The 18,762-nt window shown below is 39.1% G+C and overlaps 1 protein-coding gene across 2 annotated transcripts in view; it reads left to right on the forward strand.

Moving 5' to 3' along the window:
• The window catches only part of LOC136862870 (dihydrolipoyllysine-residue succinyltransferase component of 2-oxoglutarate dehydrogenase complex, mitochondrial), a 230,837-nt gene that overhangs the window by 177,129 nt on the left and 34,946 nt on the right, over positions 1-18,762 (forward strand). For both annotated transcript variants that reach the window (XM_068225803.1, XM_067139138.2), the window contains one exon: positions 13,757-13,955. In XM_068225803.1, coding sequence (XP_068081904.1) covers positions 13,757-13,955 — 199 coding nt within the window. The remainder of the gene's footprint in view (positions 1-13,756; positions 13,956-18,762) is intronic.

Here is an 18,762-nt window from a genome sequence, read left to right on the forward strand (position 1 = left end):
ATAACATTGTTAAGGTCAGCTCGTGTGGTCACTTGAATTTTCTTCCCATCAGAGCTTAGAATAATGATACGTCCATCCTTAGTCCATACAGATTTCTGACCGAAGTGGTCACGCGCGGCGTTTAGTATGTCCTTTCTCGTTGCTGTTAGCGATTCTGTTATCAGCATACCCGATCCCTTCAGCGATTTCTTTGCTCACCAGGTACGGTCACGTTCGTGATATCGCGTGAACTTTATTATGATGGGCCTCTTCCCTCCCGTCACTACCTCAGCTGTTGTTCTCCTTGGTTTCCCAATCCTGTGACAGCAATCTAAATTGTCCAATGTCAAGTCTATTCCTAGGTGGGATTTCACAACACCGAACACCTTGTCATAGACATCCTCGTTCGGAGCTTCTGCCACCGCGTGGAGTAATAGGCAGTTTCTCCTGCTGTACTGCTCTGCTTCGTCGATTAGGTCGTCCTGTTTGGAGATCTGGTTGTGCATTTGGGTAAGTTCGGACTTCACCTCCTTGAGCTCCTCGGTGACAGCAGCTCTGAAAGACTGGAACTCAAGGGCGAGTGCGTCTAGGGAAACATCGTCGGGGTTGGTAGCACTGCTGTTGGCGGCGCGCGTTGCTTTCTCGAAGCGAGCTTGGATGTCGTTTAGCTTTTCTTCGAATGAAGAAATCTGCTTGTTTAATGACTTTAGAGACATTGTGAATGAATGTATGTAGCCACTGAGTGTTGTTTAGTTATGAAACTTGACCTAGTACACACGAATTGCAGTTAAACTTGCTGATTTGCTAGGTGGTTTACAGAGCTCTCTCACATGCACTTCTTCACTGCCGCCATAGTTAGCTTAAGGTCCCAGGTTCGATTCCTGTCTGGGTCGGGGATTTTAACCTTCATTGGTTAATTCCAGTAGCTCAGGGGCTGGGTGTTTGTGCTGTCCTCAACATCCCTGCAACTCACACACCACACATAACACTATCCTTCACCACAATAATATGTAGTTACCTACACATGGCAGATGCTGCTCACCCTCATCAGAGGGTCTGCCTTACAAGGGCTGCACTCGACTAGAAATAGCCACACAAAATAATATTAGGGACATACAGAACAGTGGAGCAAGGTTCTTTTCTCAGATGAAAGGAGATGCAGCCTCTGGTCTCAAGACAGCCATGAAACAGTCTGGAGGAGACAGGATTAGAAGTATTCACTTGCTTGTTTCTTCTCAACCGGGCAAGTTAGCCATGCGATTAGGGGTGCGCAGCTGTGAGCTTGCATCTGGAAGATAGTGGGTTCGAACCCCACTGTTGGCAGCCCTGAAGATGGTTATCCGTGTTTTCCCATCTTCATACCAGGCAAATGCTGGGGCTGTATCTTAAATAAGGCCACGGCCGCTTCTCTTCCAGTCCTAGCCCTTTCCTATCCCGTCGTCACCATAAGACCTATCTGTGTCGGTGTGACGTAAAGCAAGTAGCAAAAAAAAAAGTTTCTTCTCAAGGGTGCCATTTGGAGGAAGTTACATAAGGGTATGGTGCTGCATAAATACACGTTCGCACTCAACTTGTGTTCATCGATGGTAGGGTGCTAAATACCCAGAGGTACCGGTACATCCATGAGGTTCTCAGTGAACATATATTCATTTTTTTTTTTCCATTGATCAGCAAAAACTTCACATTCATACATGACAATACATTACCTTATGCCACAGGATGCATTAAGCAGTACCTTCATGACGTCAGGATACACACTGTGGTCTGGCTAGCATGTAGTCCAGTCTTTAACCCACTCTGCTACAATGATCGGTACAGCCGTCAAGAGTTCCATATTCATTAACATGCAATGACGAGTACAACTGTCCTTGTGTACTCAAGTCGGAAATACATCTGTCTGATTACCGTTTTCTTTCGATTGTGATGTTGTACTTTAGAATTACGTTCCTAGATAGTTCTAGCGTGTTTACATGCCAGTGTTATTATCCGAAGGCTATTTTGTCAATGTTTATTTTTCTTCTAAAGTTGGTCATCTTGCTCATGAAATGAATGCTACCACGGAGCAAGATGTCGTGTAAACATTGCGAGGAGGAAGAGAAAAGAATTCTGCAATTTCCGCTTGGTAGTGGTGATGAACATATCTCAGAATTATCTGATAGTAGTTTTAGCAGTGATAGTGCGTCTGAGAACTGTGACTCCACTCGTGAAATTGATAGTGAGGATGAAGATAACTTTGTACATAACTTCACTGCATCTAACAATTGAAAATGGAGTTTGGCCAGTAATTTTCCGAAAGGCAATGCGTGTGCAGTTGTTCGGGAGTTAAATACTGTAGTCAGGAGGCGTCTGGTTCATAATGCTACAGAATATGAGTTTGTGAGTCAGTTCTTTAGTGACACTTTTGGGGGGGGGGGAATTTACAAGGAAACCAAATAAATAAAAAATAATAAATAAAATAAAAAATAACAAATAAGTAAATAAAATTCTGGAAGATGTCACCCTTCCTGATTATGCCACTATCAAGGTAGCACACCAATGAGACTACAGGGAAGGCACTGGGGTCATTTTCCTGAAATGATTGCTCCTACAGCAAGTAAATCAGCCACATCAAGGAGATGTAAAGTCTGTTTTGAGCGTGGAATCCAGAAGGAATCTTGCTTCGAGTGCAACAAGTGCAAAGTTGCCCTCCACGTGGATGGATGTTTCAAGGTGTACCGTATCTCAAAAGACTTCAGTTAATTGTAATAAGTTAAACTCTAACCCAGAATGTTGTTAGTTTGATGCAACCATTTTAGCATCCATAACATAAAATGTAGAAAAAATAATCGTATTCCAAGGTACATTTCTCTAGGAAAATATTTGCATGGCAATGGGTTAATCCCATTGCACACATGTGGGAAATGCTTGTTCGGAGACTTCGGAGTCGTGACATTGAGATCCTGCAAAAACTGAGGGAAATTTAAGTTATTTCAAAGCACTTAGAAATTTATCACACTTGTCCCTTGATAAATTACCATATCTCCTCATGTATTAGAATCCTCTTCTTGTTTCTTTTTCACTTTTACAGCTGCAAAAAGTACGGGGGTCCAATATGAGATAGCCTCACATTTGAGAATTAGTTAGTGTCAACACGGGTATGGAAACATTGAAATTACTCAATTGTTGTAGTATAATTTATTAGGTGTATTTTTGTGTAAAACTGTAAATATGATCGCATTGCTTTTATCAGATTTTAAAGCTGCTTATCAAAAAATTTCCTACTGTATTTTGGCCTGACTTATGAGATATTTTCTATTCTTCTGTTTTGAGCAGACAGAACATGCTTAGATAGATTGTTCTTATTTTTAATAATAGGGATGTGGATGGGAAAATGTGCCCAGCTTCTAGCTCTTAGCTGAAGAAGGGTTGCACTAGGCAAAGGCTTTCCCCTGACCTTGTAATCAGGTAGCTCTACAGTCACATAGAATTCTCTGTAGTTTAGTTTCCTGCACTAACTGTGAGAAATTGCAGTATACTACGAAGTAATGTCCATAAGATAGAAAAATATTTGTCTATACCCTTGGTCTGTTCATCTCATGATGGGGAAAATGGCAGTGTTCTGATCCTATAAATCTACTCCTTTCATCCCATCTTGGTACTCAAGGGCCAGTTCTGGTTTAACAACTTCTTCCCTTGACAGTGTCCTGCACTTTCTCCTGTGTTTTCCTGTTGGTGTAATATTTGCTGCATCATATTTCAAAGAATGAAAATGAATATTTTGGTTATCCTTCTATTTGAGGCACAAACTGTTGTTGGATGACCATGTTTGACATTAATTTCTTTCCAGTCCTTTAGATAAAATATCATGTGGCATGTTTTTTCTTTTTTTTTTTTCTGTTGGACCTGACAGTGCCTACAATATTTGTTACCTTTTCAGTAATGCTTTTCAATGGTCTGGTGACATGTCCCATTTGTCAATGTATAAGGTGTGACCCTTGTTGAACAAAGGTTCATACATGTGCATAACAACAGTAGTGCTAGGAGCCAAGGAAGGGTCAATCATGTCATTTCCTGTATATAAGCTAAAGGTGTTGTAGTAGCCTGTATTTGCATCACAAATTTTGTATATCTTTATACCAAATCTAGCCCTCTTAACTGCGATTACATTGCGTGCATGGCAACCTATCATGAAATTTCATGAGGGATTCGTCTAAAGCAATGTTTTCTGGCAGTTCAAATAACAAAGAAAATTTGTCCAAGAAATGCCTGATTTTCCTCAGTTTGTCAGTAGCATTGCCTGAATCATTGTCATCAGTGAAGTAGAGGAAATAATAATTATAATTTCATGTGGCTATTTCTAGCTGGGTGCAGCCCTTGTAAGGCAGACCCTCCAATGTGGGTGGGCAGCATCTGCCATGTGTAGGTAACTGCGTGTTATTGCGGTGGAGGATAGTGTTATGTGTGGTGTGTGAGATGCAGGGATATTGGGGACAGCACAAACACCTAGGCCTCGAGCCAAGGGAATTAAGCATTTAAGGTTAACATATCTGACTCGGCCAGGAATCGAACCTGGAACCCTCCGGACCTAAGGCCAGCACGCTAGACATTTAAGGATAAAATCTCTGACCCGGCCGGGAATCAAACCTGGAACCGTCCAGACCTAAGGCCAGCACGCTAGACATTTAGCCATGGAGTCGGACAGTGGAGGAAATGAGAAATGAGGAGGAATCTTTCCCTGCTCATTGTTTCTGAAAAATGGGAGTTTCAATTCATCTGTCCATATTCCAGTACAACTGGAGATGCAGTTTCCAAACCTGGAACATCAGGATACACCATACAAAGTGCACTTTTACTTTGTCCTAAATTGTGTCACATTATTTCTCATTATCAGTTCACTTTATTTTGCTATCCTCATCTGCAAGATGCTTCTGAACATAATTATTTGTCTGTGTAGCAATTACAGAAAATAACAGGTTCATACAATATAAAAAGTTGGAGACCACTAATGGAATTGTGGCTGAATATTTCTGGAATAAATAATCAGAAACACCTCTGTTTGCTTTGGAAGGGGTGAATGACAGGATTATTATCTCCACTTATCCACATCCAAGTCATCCTGTTTTAAACATTTTGGTTGTGGATGCCTGGTGCAAAATTTATGCTCATCATCACTCTCTAAATCATCAGTGATATCTATATGTTCTGAATCATTGACACCATTTATACTCAACTCTTCCTCATACACATTATCATCTTCTAATTCCTGAAGATATTCACTTACACTATCCTGCAAATCACTAATTTCACTATCTCTTTGTAATGTGTGTGCTGCTGAGTGCCATAATGGCTGCTGGCTTGAAAGGAATTTGCAATAGTTTGCAGTTACCTTGTGTATGTGCTGTCAAGGTCAAACTTGAGGAAACTTAGAAATACATTCGCCCCAGTTATGTCGTATATGGAAACGTTAACCTAAGAGCCATTTGTTACAAACTGGGTGCACTATAAGAAGATATGTGAGGTCAGCAATGTGCAAGCCCACCTTTCCATTAGAATTGTAGGCCACATAAGTACAATCTGAGTTCATTGGATTAATGTGATTACCCTAAGGAAGATGTTTCCTTATATTAACATCTGGGAATTTACAGTGATACCTGTGAGTTACTTTCACCCCGTCAACACAGTAATTAAAACTGAGAGGACTTTTCCTCTTGGTGAAACTTACAACCAGACTTTTCATCCTCAAACAGAATTATCTGTGATTCCAGTTCATTACATATCATTTACATACATAAGGAAACATAAAGGTCCAGTAGTACTGCCTTGCAGGAACCTCTCTTTAATCATTACAGGATCATATAGTGCTTAACCTACTTTAATTCTCTGATTTCTATTTTCTACAAATTTAGCCACCTATTCACTTTTTTGTCTAGTCCAGTAACCCTTGCTTTTGTCAGCAGAGTTCTACTCTATCAAAAGCCTGGGTAAGGTCAGTCAATTTGACCTCCTGCTATATTTTTCTGGAATACAGCAAGTTGATTGTTGGAAACACCTGGTTTAGGAAGAAGAACAGTCAGAAGATTACAAGGTATGGCTGGGGAGACAGACGGACAAAGACCACGATTGATTATATAATCATAGAGAAAGAACACCGGAAGAACCTTGTAGATGTAACAGCCATGCCTGAAGAAGCCTTTGATGGAGATCATAGAGTTGTGATAGGAAAACTGAAAGTTGGAAAGATTGAAAAACCCCAATTAAGAAGAGAGAAAAGAATTAAAGTATGGAAGTTGAAGGAGAAAAGCATACAAGAAGAATTTCAAAGGGAAATAATACCCTTGGTACCCAGGACAGAGGTGGGGAATGTTGAAGAGGAATGGAAAAGATTTAAGGAAGCACTGGTTGGATGTGCAGAAAAGGTGTGTGGTAGAACATCAGGAAATGTGAAAGACAAAGAAACGCACTGGTGGAATGATAGGGTAAAGATTAAAGTGAAGGAAAAGAAAATGGCATGGAAAGCATGGAAAACATCTAAGACTGAAGAAAGTAGAAGAAAATATGTGGAGGCAAAGAATTTGGCCAAGAAAGTAGTGGAGGAAGAAAAGAGGAAAAGCTGGGCCTTATTCACACAGACATTGAGAGATGATATGCAGGGCAGCAAGAAATCACTGTATGGTATCTTAAGAAACAAAAAGAGAGATCAAGTAAACACCAGATTTGTGAAGGATGAAGGTGGCATAATTTTAACAAAGCCAGAAGAAATAAGAAATAGATGGAGAGAATATTTTCAGAAGCTGCTGAACATAAGAACGGATGACAGTCATTCAATGGACGACCAGGAAAGGCAATTAGTTGACGAAGAAATGGATAAAGAAATTACAATGAATGAAATTGAAATGGCAGTAAGAAAGATGAAGAATGGAAAAACTGCTGGAATAGATGAAATTTCAGGGGAGATGATAAAGGCAGCTGGAGCTGTAGGCCTGCAGTGGACATATTGGGTTCTCAGGAATGTCTGGGAGAATAAGGAGGTCTCTGAGGATTGGCAAAAAGGAATAATCATCCCAATTTTCAAGAAAGGTGATATGAAAGTTTTGAAGAACTACAGGGGAATTACTCTAATATCCCATGTTGCTAAGATAATGGAAAGGATACTGGAAAGTAGAATAAGGTTGAGGGTTGAGAAGCAGATACAGGAAAATCAGTTTGGTTTCAGAAGTGGAAGGTCAACAATAGAGCCCATTTTCATTATGAGACAAGTAATGGAAAAGCATTGGGAGTACGGGAATGATATGGTGATGACATTCATTGATATTGAAAAGGCATATGACAGTGTCCCTAGGACGAAAGTTTGGGACAGTCTGGTGCAAAAAGGAATTGGACAGGGATTAGTAAAAATGATCATGGCATTGTATAAGGAATGTTGTAGTTGCGTGCAAACACAAGTTGGCAGGACAAGTTGGTTCAAAATCACTAGCGGGCTGAGACAGGGAAGTGTTCTATCACCAATCCTGTTTACAATAGTAATGGATGACATCATGAGCACGGCAAAAGCAGCATATGGAGGAAGAGAAATGAACATGATGTTATTTGCAGATGATATTGTGATTTGGGGAGAAGACGACAGGAAGGTTCAAGAACAGTTGAATGTGGTGAATGGGAAGATTGAAGAATGTGGATTGAAAATAAGTGTAGAAAAGAGTAAAACTCTTGTTATGACTAGAGGGGAGAAAGAAGGGAAAGGTCAGATTAGACTTGCAGACAAGCCCTTGGAAGTAGTGGAAACGTTTAAATACCTGGGGAGTGAATTAATGGAGAATGCTCGACTGGATGCTGAGATTAGTAAAAGGATTCAAGCTGGAAGTTGTTTCTATCATAGTGTAAGAAATATGTTATGGGACAAAGATGTGCCAATGGAAGCAAAGGATACTATGTACAAGATGTATTACGTACCCATAAAAACTTATGGAGCAGAAAGTTGGACAATGACAAAGAAGGATGAGAGTCGAATACAGGCAGCCGAAATGAAATTCTTGAGGAGTATGATACAGAAGAGTAGAAGAGACAAAATAAGGAATGAGAAAATCCGGGAAGAAATTGGAGTGGAAAAAATGAATGATAGAATAGAGAAGAGCCGACTAAGATGGTTTGGGCACATAAAGCGAATGAGCGACGAAAGAATGCCAAAAAAGGTGATGGAAATGCAAATCCAAGGAAGGAGAGGCCGTGGACGACCACGATTGAGATGGAAGGATACCATCCAACGCAGCATTATAGAAAGAAACCTGGACTGGGACACAGTGTTGGAGGAGGAGTGGTGGAAAGACCGAAGAAAGTGGAGAGGAACCATATTTGCCCCTACCTGGCTACAGCTGGATAAAGGGAAATTATGATGATGATGATGATGATGATGACAGCAAGTTGAGCTTCACTGGAACAACCTCTCCAAAACCCAAACTGCCTTCTACCAAACCAATTAGTAATTCCTATTGAATACTGGGGCTACCATAGCAATTGTGCTTTATTAATAGATTTATAATTTCCAATAATTGACCAATTATATTGTAATCATTTATTTTAACTGTGACAAAAACAGCTTCATGAACACTTGAGCCATTTATCACTTCAGTTCCTCTATAGAGCACATCTGATTTCATCAATACCACATCTAGAACATTTTTCTTTCTAGTTGGTTCTTTCTGGCTGGTTCTAGTTGATTTAGCTGTCCTTCCCATATTAACTTATTTACCATTTCTTGATTACGCTTCCTGACATTTGCATTAGGTTCCCAGTTAAACATTTTCTATACCATTCCCCACATGGCTGATTATCTTACCAAGTAATTCCACGTCAGTGTCAGTGCGACCCGTTCCAGGTCTATACACCCCAAAATTATCGAATTGCCTGTATCTTTAGAGATGAGCCTTACACTTAGTATTTCATGTTTCTCATTCTTAACTTTATTGTAGCTCACAAATTCTTCTTTTACCATTGTGGATACCCCACTTCCTACCATTCCTGTTCTGTTCCTATCATGAACACTGCAGTTCTATGAAATATTTCTGCATCCATAAATATCATTTCTCAGCCTTGATCTAATCCCTATTACAATATCTGGTAAATGTATATCTTTTAAATAAGTTATTTCTATTCGTCTCCCTATATTGTCTAACCCATCTACTGGAGAGCGTAACTTAAGTTGATCAAGGAAGTAATCAGCTAGGTGGGGAGAGTGACTTCGGCTCCTTTTTATCTTTTCTTCAAGTCTCAGCCTAGACTGAGTTGTGAAACTGACTTGAATGCTTTAATGTTTTATTGGAGTGGGAGGTATGTATTACAATATCTCTGTGAAAAAGAGTTATTTATTATGGCAAGGAGTGAATGTGAATTTAGATGCATTGCAATTCCATTAAATGCCTCAAGAGAGTACCTTTTAGACATAATAATATCTTCTAAACAATATCAGGTAGAAGAATTATATGATGGCAGCTTACGCTCCCTTGTACATGAATTATTGGAGTTAAGTGATGAGGGCGATGACTTCAGTGATGTCCATTTAGATAGTGAAGATAATTTGTTCCTTGGAGGAGTTACACAAGTGGTGCAGATAAGTATTCTGGTGCTATCACAGTGAATGATCAGGGGATCAAAGGTGATACTTCGAGTGAAGCCAGTGCTGATGTAGAGAGAGGCAGACAGTGATATGTCAGAAACTATTATGTGAGTAGAAAATGGGCAGAAAAGGAGTAGATTTCTGGCAAAATTCATTCCTGGAATAAAGGGACAGTTCTTGGATACAAAGGCTCCAGAGGATATTTATGAACTGTTTGTGGACAATACTATCTGTCAGTATGTGACTGATCAAAGTAATATTTATGCTCAACAGAAAATCCATGGAAACACAGTGATAAGCAAAATGAAATAAAGGAGCAGGAAAAAAGATTGGATTCCTACAAATAAGAATGGAATTAAAATTTGAATTCACCAAGCTAGTTGGCCATACAATTTGGGGCACACAGCCATAAGCTAGCATTCAGAAGATAGTGGGTTCGACCCCACTGTTGGCAGCCCTGAAGGTGGTTTCCTGTGGTTTCCTATTTTCACACCAGGCAAATTCTGGGGCTGTACCTTAATCAAGGCTACGATCGACACCTTCCCACCCCTAGCCCTTTCCTATCCCATCATTGCCATAAGAATTATCTGTGTCAGAGGGATGTAAAGCCAATTGTTAAAAGAAAAAGTAATAATAATAAATTTTAATGCAGACTTTTGCTTTTTGAAGCTATTACCACAAACCTACGATGAGGCATTATTTCTCTTCTAAAAAGGTCACTAGCCATGCCCATATTTTACAAGATCATCTTGGAAAGGAAGTTTTGCCTTCTCTTGAAACTTCTCCATTTTTCTGACAATAAGGCATAAATGGGCAGATACCTCTAAAACTGAAAATGTTTCTGGAGGCTTACATCCTGGATGACCAGCTATCCAAATAACGAAAGCCTTCTTCTATGGAAAGGTCATCTTGGTTGAAAAGTCTACATTCCAAACAAAAGGTCCCACTCATTCTTGTTAGTAGTCTCCCATGATCCACCTTATTAAATTACTTAGATAAGTTAGTTGCGATACCGTCCATTTGACCTCCTGAATCTAAGATATCTGCTATATCTTTCTGGAATCCTACAAGTTGAGCTTCAGTGGAATAACCTTACCTACACCCAAACTGCCTTCTATCAAACCATTTATTAATTTTGCAAACATACATAATATAATCAGAAAGAATGCTTTCCCAAATCTTACTGTACATGCAACACATGTCAGACTTACTGGCCTGTAATTTTTTGCTTTAAGTTTATCCCTCTTGCCTTTAACACAGGGGCTACTATAACAACTCTCCATTCACTTTGTATGGCTCCTTCATGCAAACAGTAATCAAATAAGTACTTCAGACATGGTACAATATCCCAACCCATTGTCTTTAGCATATCCCCAGAAATCTTGTCAATTCCAGCTGCTTTTCTAGTTTTCAACTTTTGGATCTTATTGTAAATTTCTTTGTTACTGTAGGTAAATGATCAGTATTAGTCACCTCCTCTATCTGGACATTACATTTGTAACCAGTAATATTTACGTACTGCTGACAGAAAACTTCCAGATTCGGTAGATCCTCGCATACACACTCCCCTTGCTCATTAATGAATCCTGGAATGTCCTTCTTGGATCCTGTTTCTGCCTTAAAGTACCTATACATACCCTTCCATTTTTCACTAAAATTTGTATGACTGCCAATTATGCTTGCCATCATGTTATCCTTAGTTGACTTCTTCACTAGATTCAATTTCCTAGTAAGTTCTTTCAATTACTGCTTACTTCCTCAACCATTTCTAACTCTATTTCTTTCCAACCATCACTTCCTTCTTAGTCTCTTTTCTTCTCTGTAAGAATATAGCAGGTCTTTACCATTCTGTACTGCCTTTAAAGGTAAATACCTGCTTTCACATTCCTCAACAATTGCTTTAAATCCATCCCACAGTCTATTAACAGTTTTATTTACCATTTTCCAGCGATCATAATTACTTCTTTTATCTCCCTCATATCTGTCTTTTCAGCAAAATGGTACTGCCTTATAGTCTTACTTTTATGACCTTCATTTCCATCACATTTATTTTTTAACTACGAAAAAACAGCTTTGTTATTACTAACGCAATCTATTACTTCAGTTTCTCTGTAGAGCTCATCTGGTCTTACCAGCACCATGTCCAGAATATTCTTCCCTCTAGTTCGTTTCCATCAATTTCTCTTTCAGCTGTCTTTCCCAGATTAACTCATTTTTTCCATTTGTTGGCCATGCTTCCTTTTGTATGCATTACCTCCCAAATTGACATTTGGTAAATTGAGAGCATCTGCAACAATCATGTTCCTTTCTGTATCGTTTTCCACATAGCTGATTGATTATCTTATCAAATAATTCTGAATCAGCACCTGCACCACCCTTTCCATAAAAATCAAGTTACTTATTATCTTTAGAGATGAGCCTTACACCTTGCATTTACAAGAAAATAGACATTTGGATGTTAATCTATATTAAATTTTGAACCATAATAGCCATTTAGCGCCTTGAGAATAAGAAAATAGGAATTCAAATATCATAATGGAAAAGGAATAATAAAAGCAGGCAAGCTTACATTTTGATATGATTCTAAATCTTGTGATCATGTCACAGGACCAATAATTTTATGTGGAATCCAAACCAAGGAGACGTGATTGTCCGTTTTGATAATCTCACATGATCCTGCTTTCGGGAGAAGGTAGGTCGGGGTTCACCATTGGCATCCTTAAAAATGATTTTTCGTTGTTCCCCTTTTCACACCATGTACCATAATTAAGACCACAGTCACTACCATTCCAGTACTGGCCCTTTCCTTACCCATTGTTGACAAAACCTGCAGTTGTTAGCACGCCGTTAAACATGTAGCAAAAATAATCTTGCATGCACTGAAGTCTGTGGTCACTTTGGTGAGACGTTAGAATGCTAGGAATAAGCTCTTCTTCCCTAGAAACAAGAAATATCACACAGCCGTCACAAGGAAAGAAAGAAAAGGGAGATGCTGCAAGGTATGGGACATTGTGGGTAGCCTATCTTATATAGCCTATTATGTTATAAAAAGGGCAGCATTTTGAAATTTTGCTTGGTTAAGGGGGCATCACAACAAGGTGTTTTCTAAAACTCAAGTCTATTCGTGATCATAAAATTAAACTGACACATGCCGAGGTACTACAGTAATTGACCACCTTGTGGTGTAGTAGTTAGCATTAGTGGCTAGTTGCCCTGTCAGTCACAGTACTTACTTTGCTACAAACCAATTTAGCAGCCCCGGCTTAAAACCACACCATCATTGACCATATCCTTGCAACCGCCACCAATAGGTACGCTATTGGAAAAATACAATTTTTTCAAGTAACCTTTTGATTTATATATGTTTATTATGATTATGCAAAACCAAGGGCAAAGAAAATAATGCTAATAAGTAGTAGAAAACAACATTGTCTTAGAAAATAGTGCCTTTGCCATATTAAAATAGGTAGATAATTTCCACTTTTTACTTGCCATTTTATGAGCTACAATGTGGCAGTGGTAATGTAATGGTAATATACAGGTAATGGTATCACAAAAACTCAAAATACAGACAGGTACACTTAAATGTGTGTATTTTCTTACAAATGGCAGAACCAGAATCATGGTGCACAGCTAATTATGATGCTAGCTTGGTATGTCTCTTAGTTTGGAGCAGTATTTCTCCCATCATTCACTATGTTTTGTCACTAAGGGATGGGGCATTGAACATTAGGTTTCTCTCTCTCTCTCTCTCTCTCTCTCTCTCTCACATCCCTTCTCCTCAAGGTCAAGTTATTGGTGCTTTTAACTAAAGAGGGGACTCTTGCCATTTATGCAGAACTTGTGACAATTCTACCTATTGTCATTACCTATGTAAATTGTGCATTCATTACAATTCACAATGGTTAATTGTATATTATCTTATCACCCTGGACACTGATGCTCTCTTTCACTTCTTTCAAATTTTCCCCATGCCCCACCTCCCTTCACTGTAGATCTGCCTCTGCAGGACAGGCAACTAAATAGTCACAGAATTTTGCTCAAAGTTTAAGCTGAGATAGTATTATTAAATCTTTGATTCTGCTCTTATTTGTGAGTCATTTAAATACATATCACTTTTATCATGACCATTTGACTATCATTATTGTTTATATCTAACAGATATTCTTCATGTGTCCATTTGTATAGGAACATCATGGAGTTCCGAAAAGCCCATAAGGATGCATTTTTAAAAAAATACAATATCAAAATGGGTTTTATGTCTGCTTTCGTGAAAGCCTCTGCATATGCTCTACAAGACCAACCAGTTGTGAATGCTGTAATTGCTGACAGTGACATTATTTATAGAGATTACATTGATATTTCTGTTGCTGTGGCTACCTCAAAGGTATGTAAATAAAATGAACTTTCATTATAGTTTCATTGTACATGTAAATCACTTACTCACTCAACATCTAACACTGATAAACCCATTGTTTTGTTCCTTAAAGGAAATACTATATAACTTCTGCTCATCTAAATGAAGATGACAGTGTATGAAGATGTGTGGAGATTGTCTTTGTCCTTTAGTGTTTTCATGTTTGTCCTTGTCTCCTATTTCTGTTGCTCCCTCTTTCCACATGACCTGCCATTATGCATTCCTTTCTTGTTCCCATTTCTCTCTATATGACCTGCTTTGACTCTTGTTTGTTCCTTTCCAATTATACTATCTTGTTGGGATCCTTTTCTCCTTTTGTGTTTGTCCTGTTTTCCTCATCTTTTATCACCTGTATTTGTCTATGTTTCAGAGCCTCCATGGCTCAGGTGGCAGCACACTGGTGTCTCAATGCTGGTTTCTATGGTTTAAATCCCAATCATTCTGTGTGAGATTTGTGCTAGACCAAATGGAGGCAGAAAAGGGTTTTTCTCAGGGTACTCCCGTTTTCCCTGTCCTTGCCGCTAAATAGGGGTTTCATTCATTGCATTCCTGACCCAGTCAAATGACTAGAAACAGGCTGTGGATTTTCATTTGTCTTTGTTTTACGTTTCTTCTCTTGTCCTACACTTCTCACATGAAGACTGAAGATCTGTTAAGATGGCCCCTCAGTGAGTGTTGGAAGCCCATCCTCCTGATGAACCTGGGAAACAGAAATGAACTTGTTGGGGGCTGAGTAGAGATCGATGTTGAAGAACTGGGACAGATGAGGAGAGAGCCTGTCTATTTGAAGATGACTATATGAAGATGTGGAGATTGTCATTATTGTTTTGTGTTTTCATATTTGTCCTTGTCTCCCATTTCTGTTGCTCCCTCTTTTCATATTGACCTGCCATTGTATTCATTCTATTATATATTCCTTTCTTGTTCCCCTCTCTCTCTATATGACTTGATTTAACACTTGTTCCTTCCCCATACTTGCACTCAATTAACATTCAATTTACCGGGCGAGTTGGCCGTGCGCATAGAGGCGCGCGGCTGTGAGCTTGCATCTGGGAGATAGTAGGTTCGAGTCCCACTATAGGCAGCCCTGAAGATGGTTTTCCGTGGTTTCCCATTTTCACACCAGGCAAATGCTGGGGCTGTACCTTAATTAAGGCTACGGCCACTTCCTTCCAACTCCTAGGCCTTTCCTATCCCATCATCGCCATAAGACCTATCTGTGTCGGTGCAACGTAAAGCCCCTAGCAAAAAAAACAAAAAAAACCATTCAATTACTACTTCTCATATTTTGTATAAATATCATTTATAAATTTCAGTTATGTTTAATTATTTTTGACCCATTATTTCTGTTTTGAAATTGTTCTTCTGATTTTGAAGTTTCATGGTAGTAAGACTTCTCCATAGCTCTGATCACTCAGATTTGCAACCACAGACGGACTTGCAAACAACACAGTAACTGCCCTCCCATTACATGATCACCTGCTCCTACAGTACTTATATTGTTGTGTGTTTAACTTTCATCATCTTCAGTACGCTACATACATTCTCATCTTTTTCTGCTCTGAGAGACTCCAAGATTATACACCAGTTCATTTTAAAGTACATAGCAGATCCAGGCCTTATTATTAGAGAGTCCTACTTTCCACCTTATTCTATCTTTTCATCAGGTGACCATGTATCAAGTCTCAGATGATGCACATGGGGTTTTCTTTATGAAAAATCACGTCTGTGTGGTTTGAATTTGATGCAGTTGTATGGAACAGCAAGCTTGCTTGCTTGTTTCCATCTTTCCTTCCATCATTAACCTAACTCCCTCCATCTACCTATCATCTAGAATATACTTGTCAGTCCATTACATCACTCTGCACAATACTCTGACTGATAAAGACGTAATGTTGAAATCTTTAATTTATTTTATCATAATCTACTATGTGTTTATTCTTCATAGGTGAACCACCCTTCTGCTGCCCATTTTCCTTGTTTTACTTGATTTATAGTAATGCTATAACAGGAAAGGCATATGAAGGGTCATGATATTAAGATAAAATTGGAATTCAGGAGGAAAAATTGGGGAAATACTCATTTATAGGAAGAGGAATTAGAGATTGGAATAATTTACCAAGGGAGATGGTTGATAGATTTCAAAGTTATTTGAAATAACTTGAGGAAAAACTAGATTAAAAACTGATAGTGAACCTGCAGCTGAGATGACAGCTCTAAATGCATATTTGTAGTGGTGATTGATTAATTAACTATATAACTTCTGCTCATCTACATGAAGATGACAGGACACGTGTCTGTGCGTAATCGGTACGAGTCACTCCAGGTAGAACAACAGAGGGAAGATGAGGGACAGGGAACTGTTGCTGAGATGCGTGGAAGTAGGAGGAAGGGAAAAGGTAGGAAAGGGAAATGTAGAGTAGAGGATAGGAAAAGACAGGTGGAACAGGGTCATGGGAAGGAGAAAAGGGAGGAGGAAGTAGCTTCTGCAGCTATCAGGAAAGACAGGGCTGACCAGGAGGGGAGGGGATCAAATGAGGTGGGTAGGGTTGAGGCTCTGGTCATGGGGGATTCCATCGTTAGACACGTGGGGAAAGTGTGTGGAGGAAAGAGAACCAGGGTAGAATGTTATCCAGGAATTAGTTTGAGGCAGATGTTGAGGAAAGTAGAAGAGAGAGAGGAGGGGAAGGAGAAGGTGGTAGTGTTTCACGTTGGTACCAACAACGTAAGGCAAGCTGATATAAGTACCAACATAGTTGGAGGTGTGTGGGATCTGGTAAATGCAGCAGGGTGAAGTTTAAGAAAGCGGAGATTGTTATTAGTGGAATACTGTGTAGCAGGGATACTGACTGGAGGGTGATTGGGGATTTAAATGAGACTATGGAGTGGGTATGTGGGAAACTGGGAGTGAAATTTCTAGATCCTAATGGGTGGGTAGGAGATAGGGATTTGCACTCGGATGGCCTTCATTTAAACCGCAGTGGTACGTATAAGTTAGGAAATTTGTTTGGAAGGGTAATAGGGAGGTACATTCAGGGAAACGGAATGGCCTAGGGAGCAGTGATAAGGGAACAGGGAACTGGAAATCAAGTAGGGATGACATAAAATTGTTAGTGTTGAACTGTAGAAGTATTGTAAAGAAAGGAATAGAATTAAGTAATTTAATAGATATATATATTTACCAGATATTGTAATAGGAGTTGAATCATGGTTGAGAAATGATATAATGGATGCAGAAATTTTCTCACCGCACTGGAGTGTGTATCGTAGAGATAGGATAGGAATGGTGGGAGGGGGAGTGTTCATTCTGGTGAAAGAAGAATTTGTAAGCTACGAAAAAGTTAAAGATGAGACACAGGAAATTCTAGGTGTAAGGCTCATTTCTAAAGATAATAGGCAACTTGATATATTTGGAGTGTACAGATCGGGAAAGGGTAGCACTGACGTGGATTCGGAATTATTTGATAGTATAGTCACCTATGTGGGAAACGACGTGGAAAGAAATTTGATTGTAGCGGGAGATCTGAATTTGCCAGATGTAAATTGGGAAGGAAATGCGAACGACAGGAAGCATGACCAACAAATGGCAAATAAGTTAATATGGGAAGGACAGCTGATTCAGAAAGTGATGGAACCAACCAGAGGGAAAAATATCCTGGATGTCGTGCTGATAAAACCAGATGAGCTCTATAGGGAAACTGAAGTAATAGATGGTATTAGTGATCATGAAGCTGTTTTTGTGGTAGTTAAAAATAAATGTGATAGAAAGGAAGGTCTTAAAAGTAGGACTGTTAGGCAGTACCATATGGCTGATAAAGCAGGCATGAGGCAGTTTCTAAAAAGTAACTATGATCGGTGGAAAACGGTAAATAAAAATGTAAACAGACTCTGGGATGGGTTTAAAGAAATTGTTGAGGAATGCGAAAACAGGTTTGTACCATTAAGGGTGGTAAGGAATGGTAAAGACCCACCTTATTATAATAGAGAAATAAAGAGACTAAGAAGTAGGTGCAGACTGGAAAGAAATAGAGTTAGAAATGGCTGTGGAAGTAAGGAGAAATTGAAGGAACTTATTAGAAAATTGAATCATGCAAAGAAGGCAGCTAAGGATAGCATGATGGCAAGCATAATTGGCAGTCATACAACTTTTAGTGAAAAATGGAAGGGTATGTATACGTATTTTAAGGCAGAAACAGGTTCCAAGAAGGACATTCCAGGAATAATTAATGAACAAGGGGAGTGTGTATGTGAGGATCTTCAAAAGGCAGAAGTATTCAGTCAGCAGTATGTAAAGATTGTTGGTTACAAGGATAATGTCGAGATAGAGGAGGAGACTAAGGCCAAAGAAGTAATAAAATTTACATATGATAACAATGACATTTACAATAAGATACAAAAGTTGAAAACTAGAAAAGCGGCTGGAATTGATCAGATTTCTGGTGATATACTAAAGACAATGGGTTGGGATATAGTACCATATCTGAAGTACTTATTTGATTATTGTTTGGTCGGAGGAGCTATACCAGATGAATGGAGAGTTGCTATAGTAGCCCCAGTGTATAAAGGAAAGGGTGATAGACATAAAGCTGAAAATTACAGGCCAGTAAGTTTGACATGCATTGTATGTAAGCTTTGGGAAGGCATTCCTTCTGATTATATTAGACATGTTTGTGAAATTAATAACTGGTTCGATAGAAGGCAATTCGGTTTTAGGAAAGGTTATTCCACTGAAGCTCAACTTGTAGGATTCCAGCAAGATATAACAGATATCTTGGAT

The sequence above is a fragment of the Anabrus simplex genome, chromosome 2 (assembly GCF_040414725.1).
Source record: "Anabrus simplex isolate iqAnaSimp1 chromosome 2, ASM4041472v1, whole genome shotgun sequence".
Classification (NCBI taxonomy): Eukaryota; Metazoa; Arthropoda; class Insecta; order Orthoptera; family Tettigoniidae; genus Anabrus; species Anabrus simplex.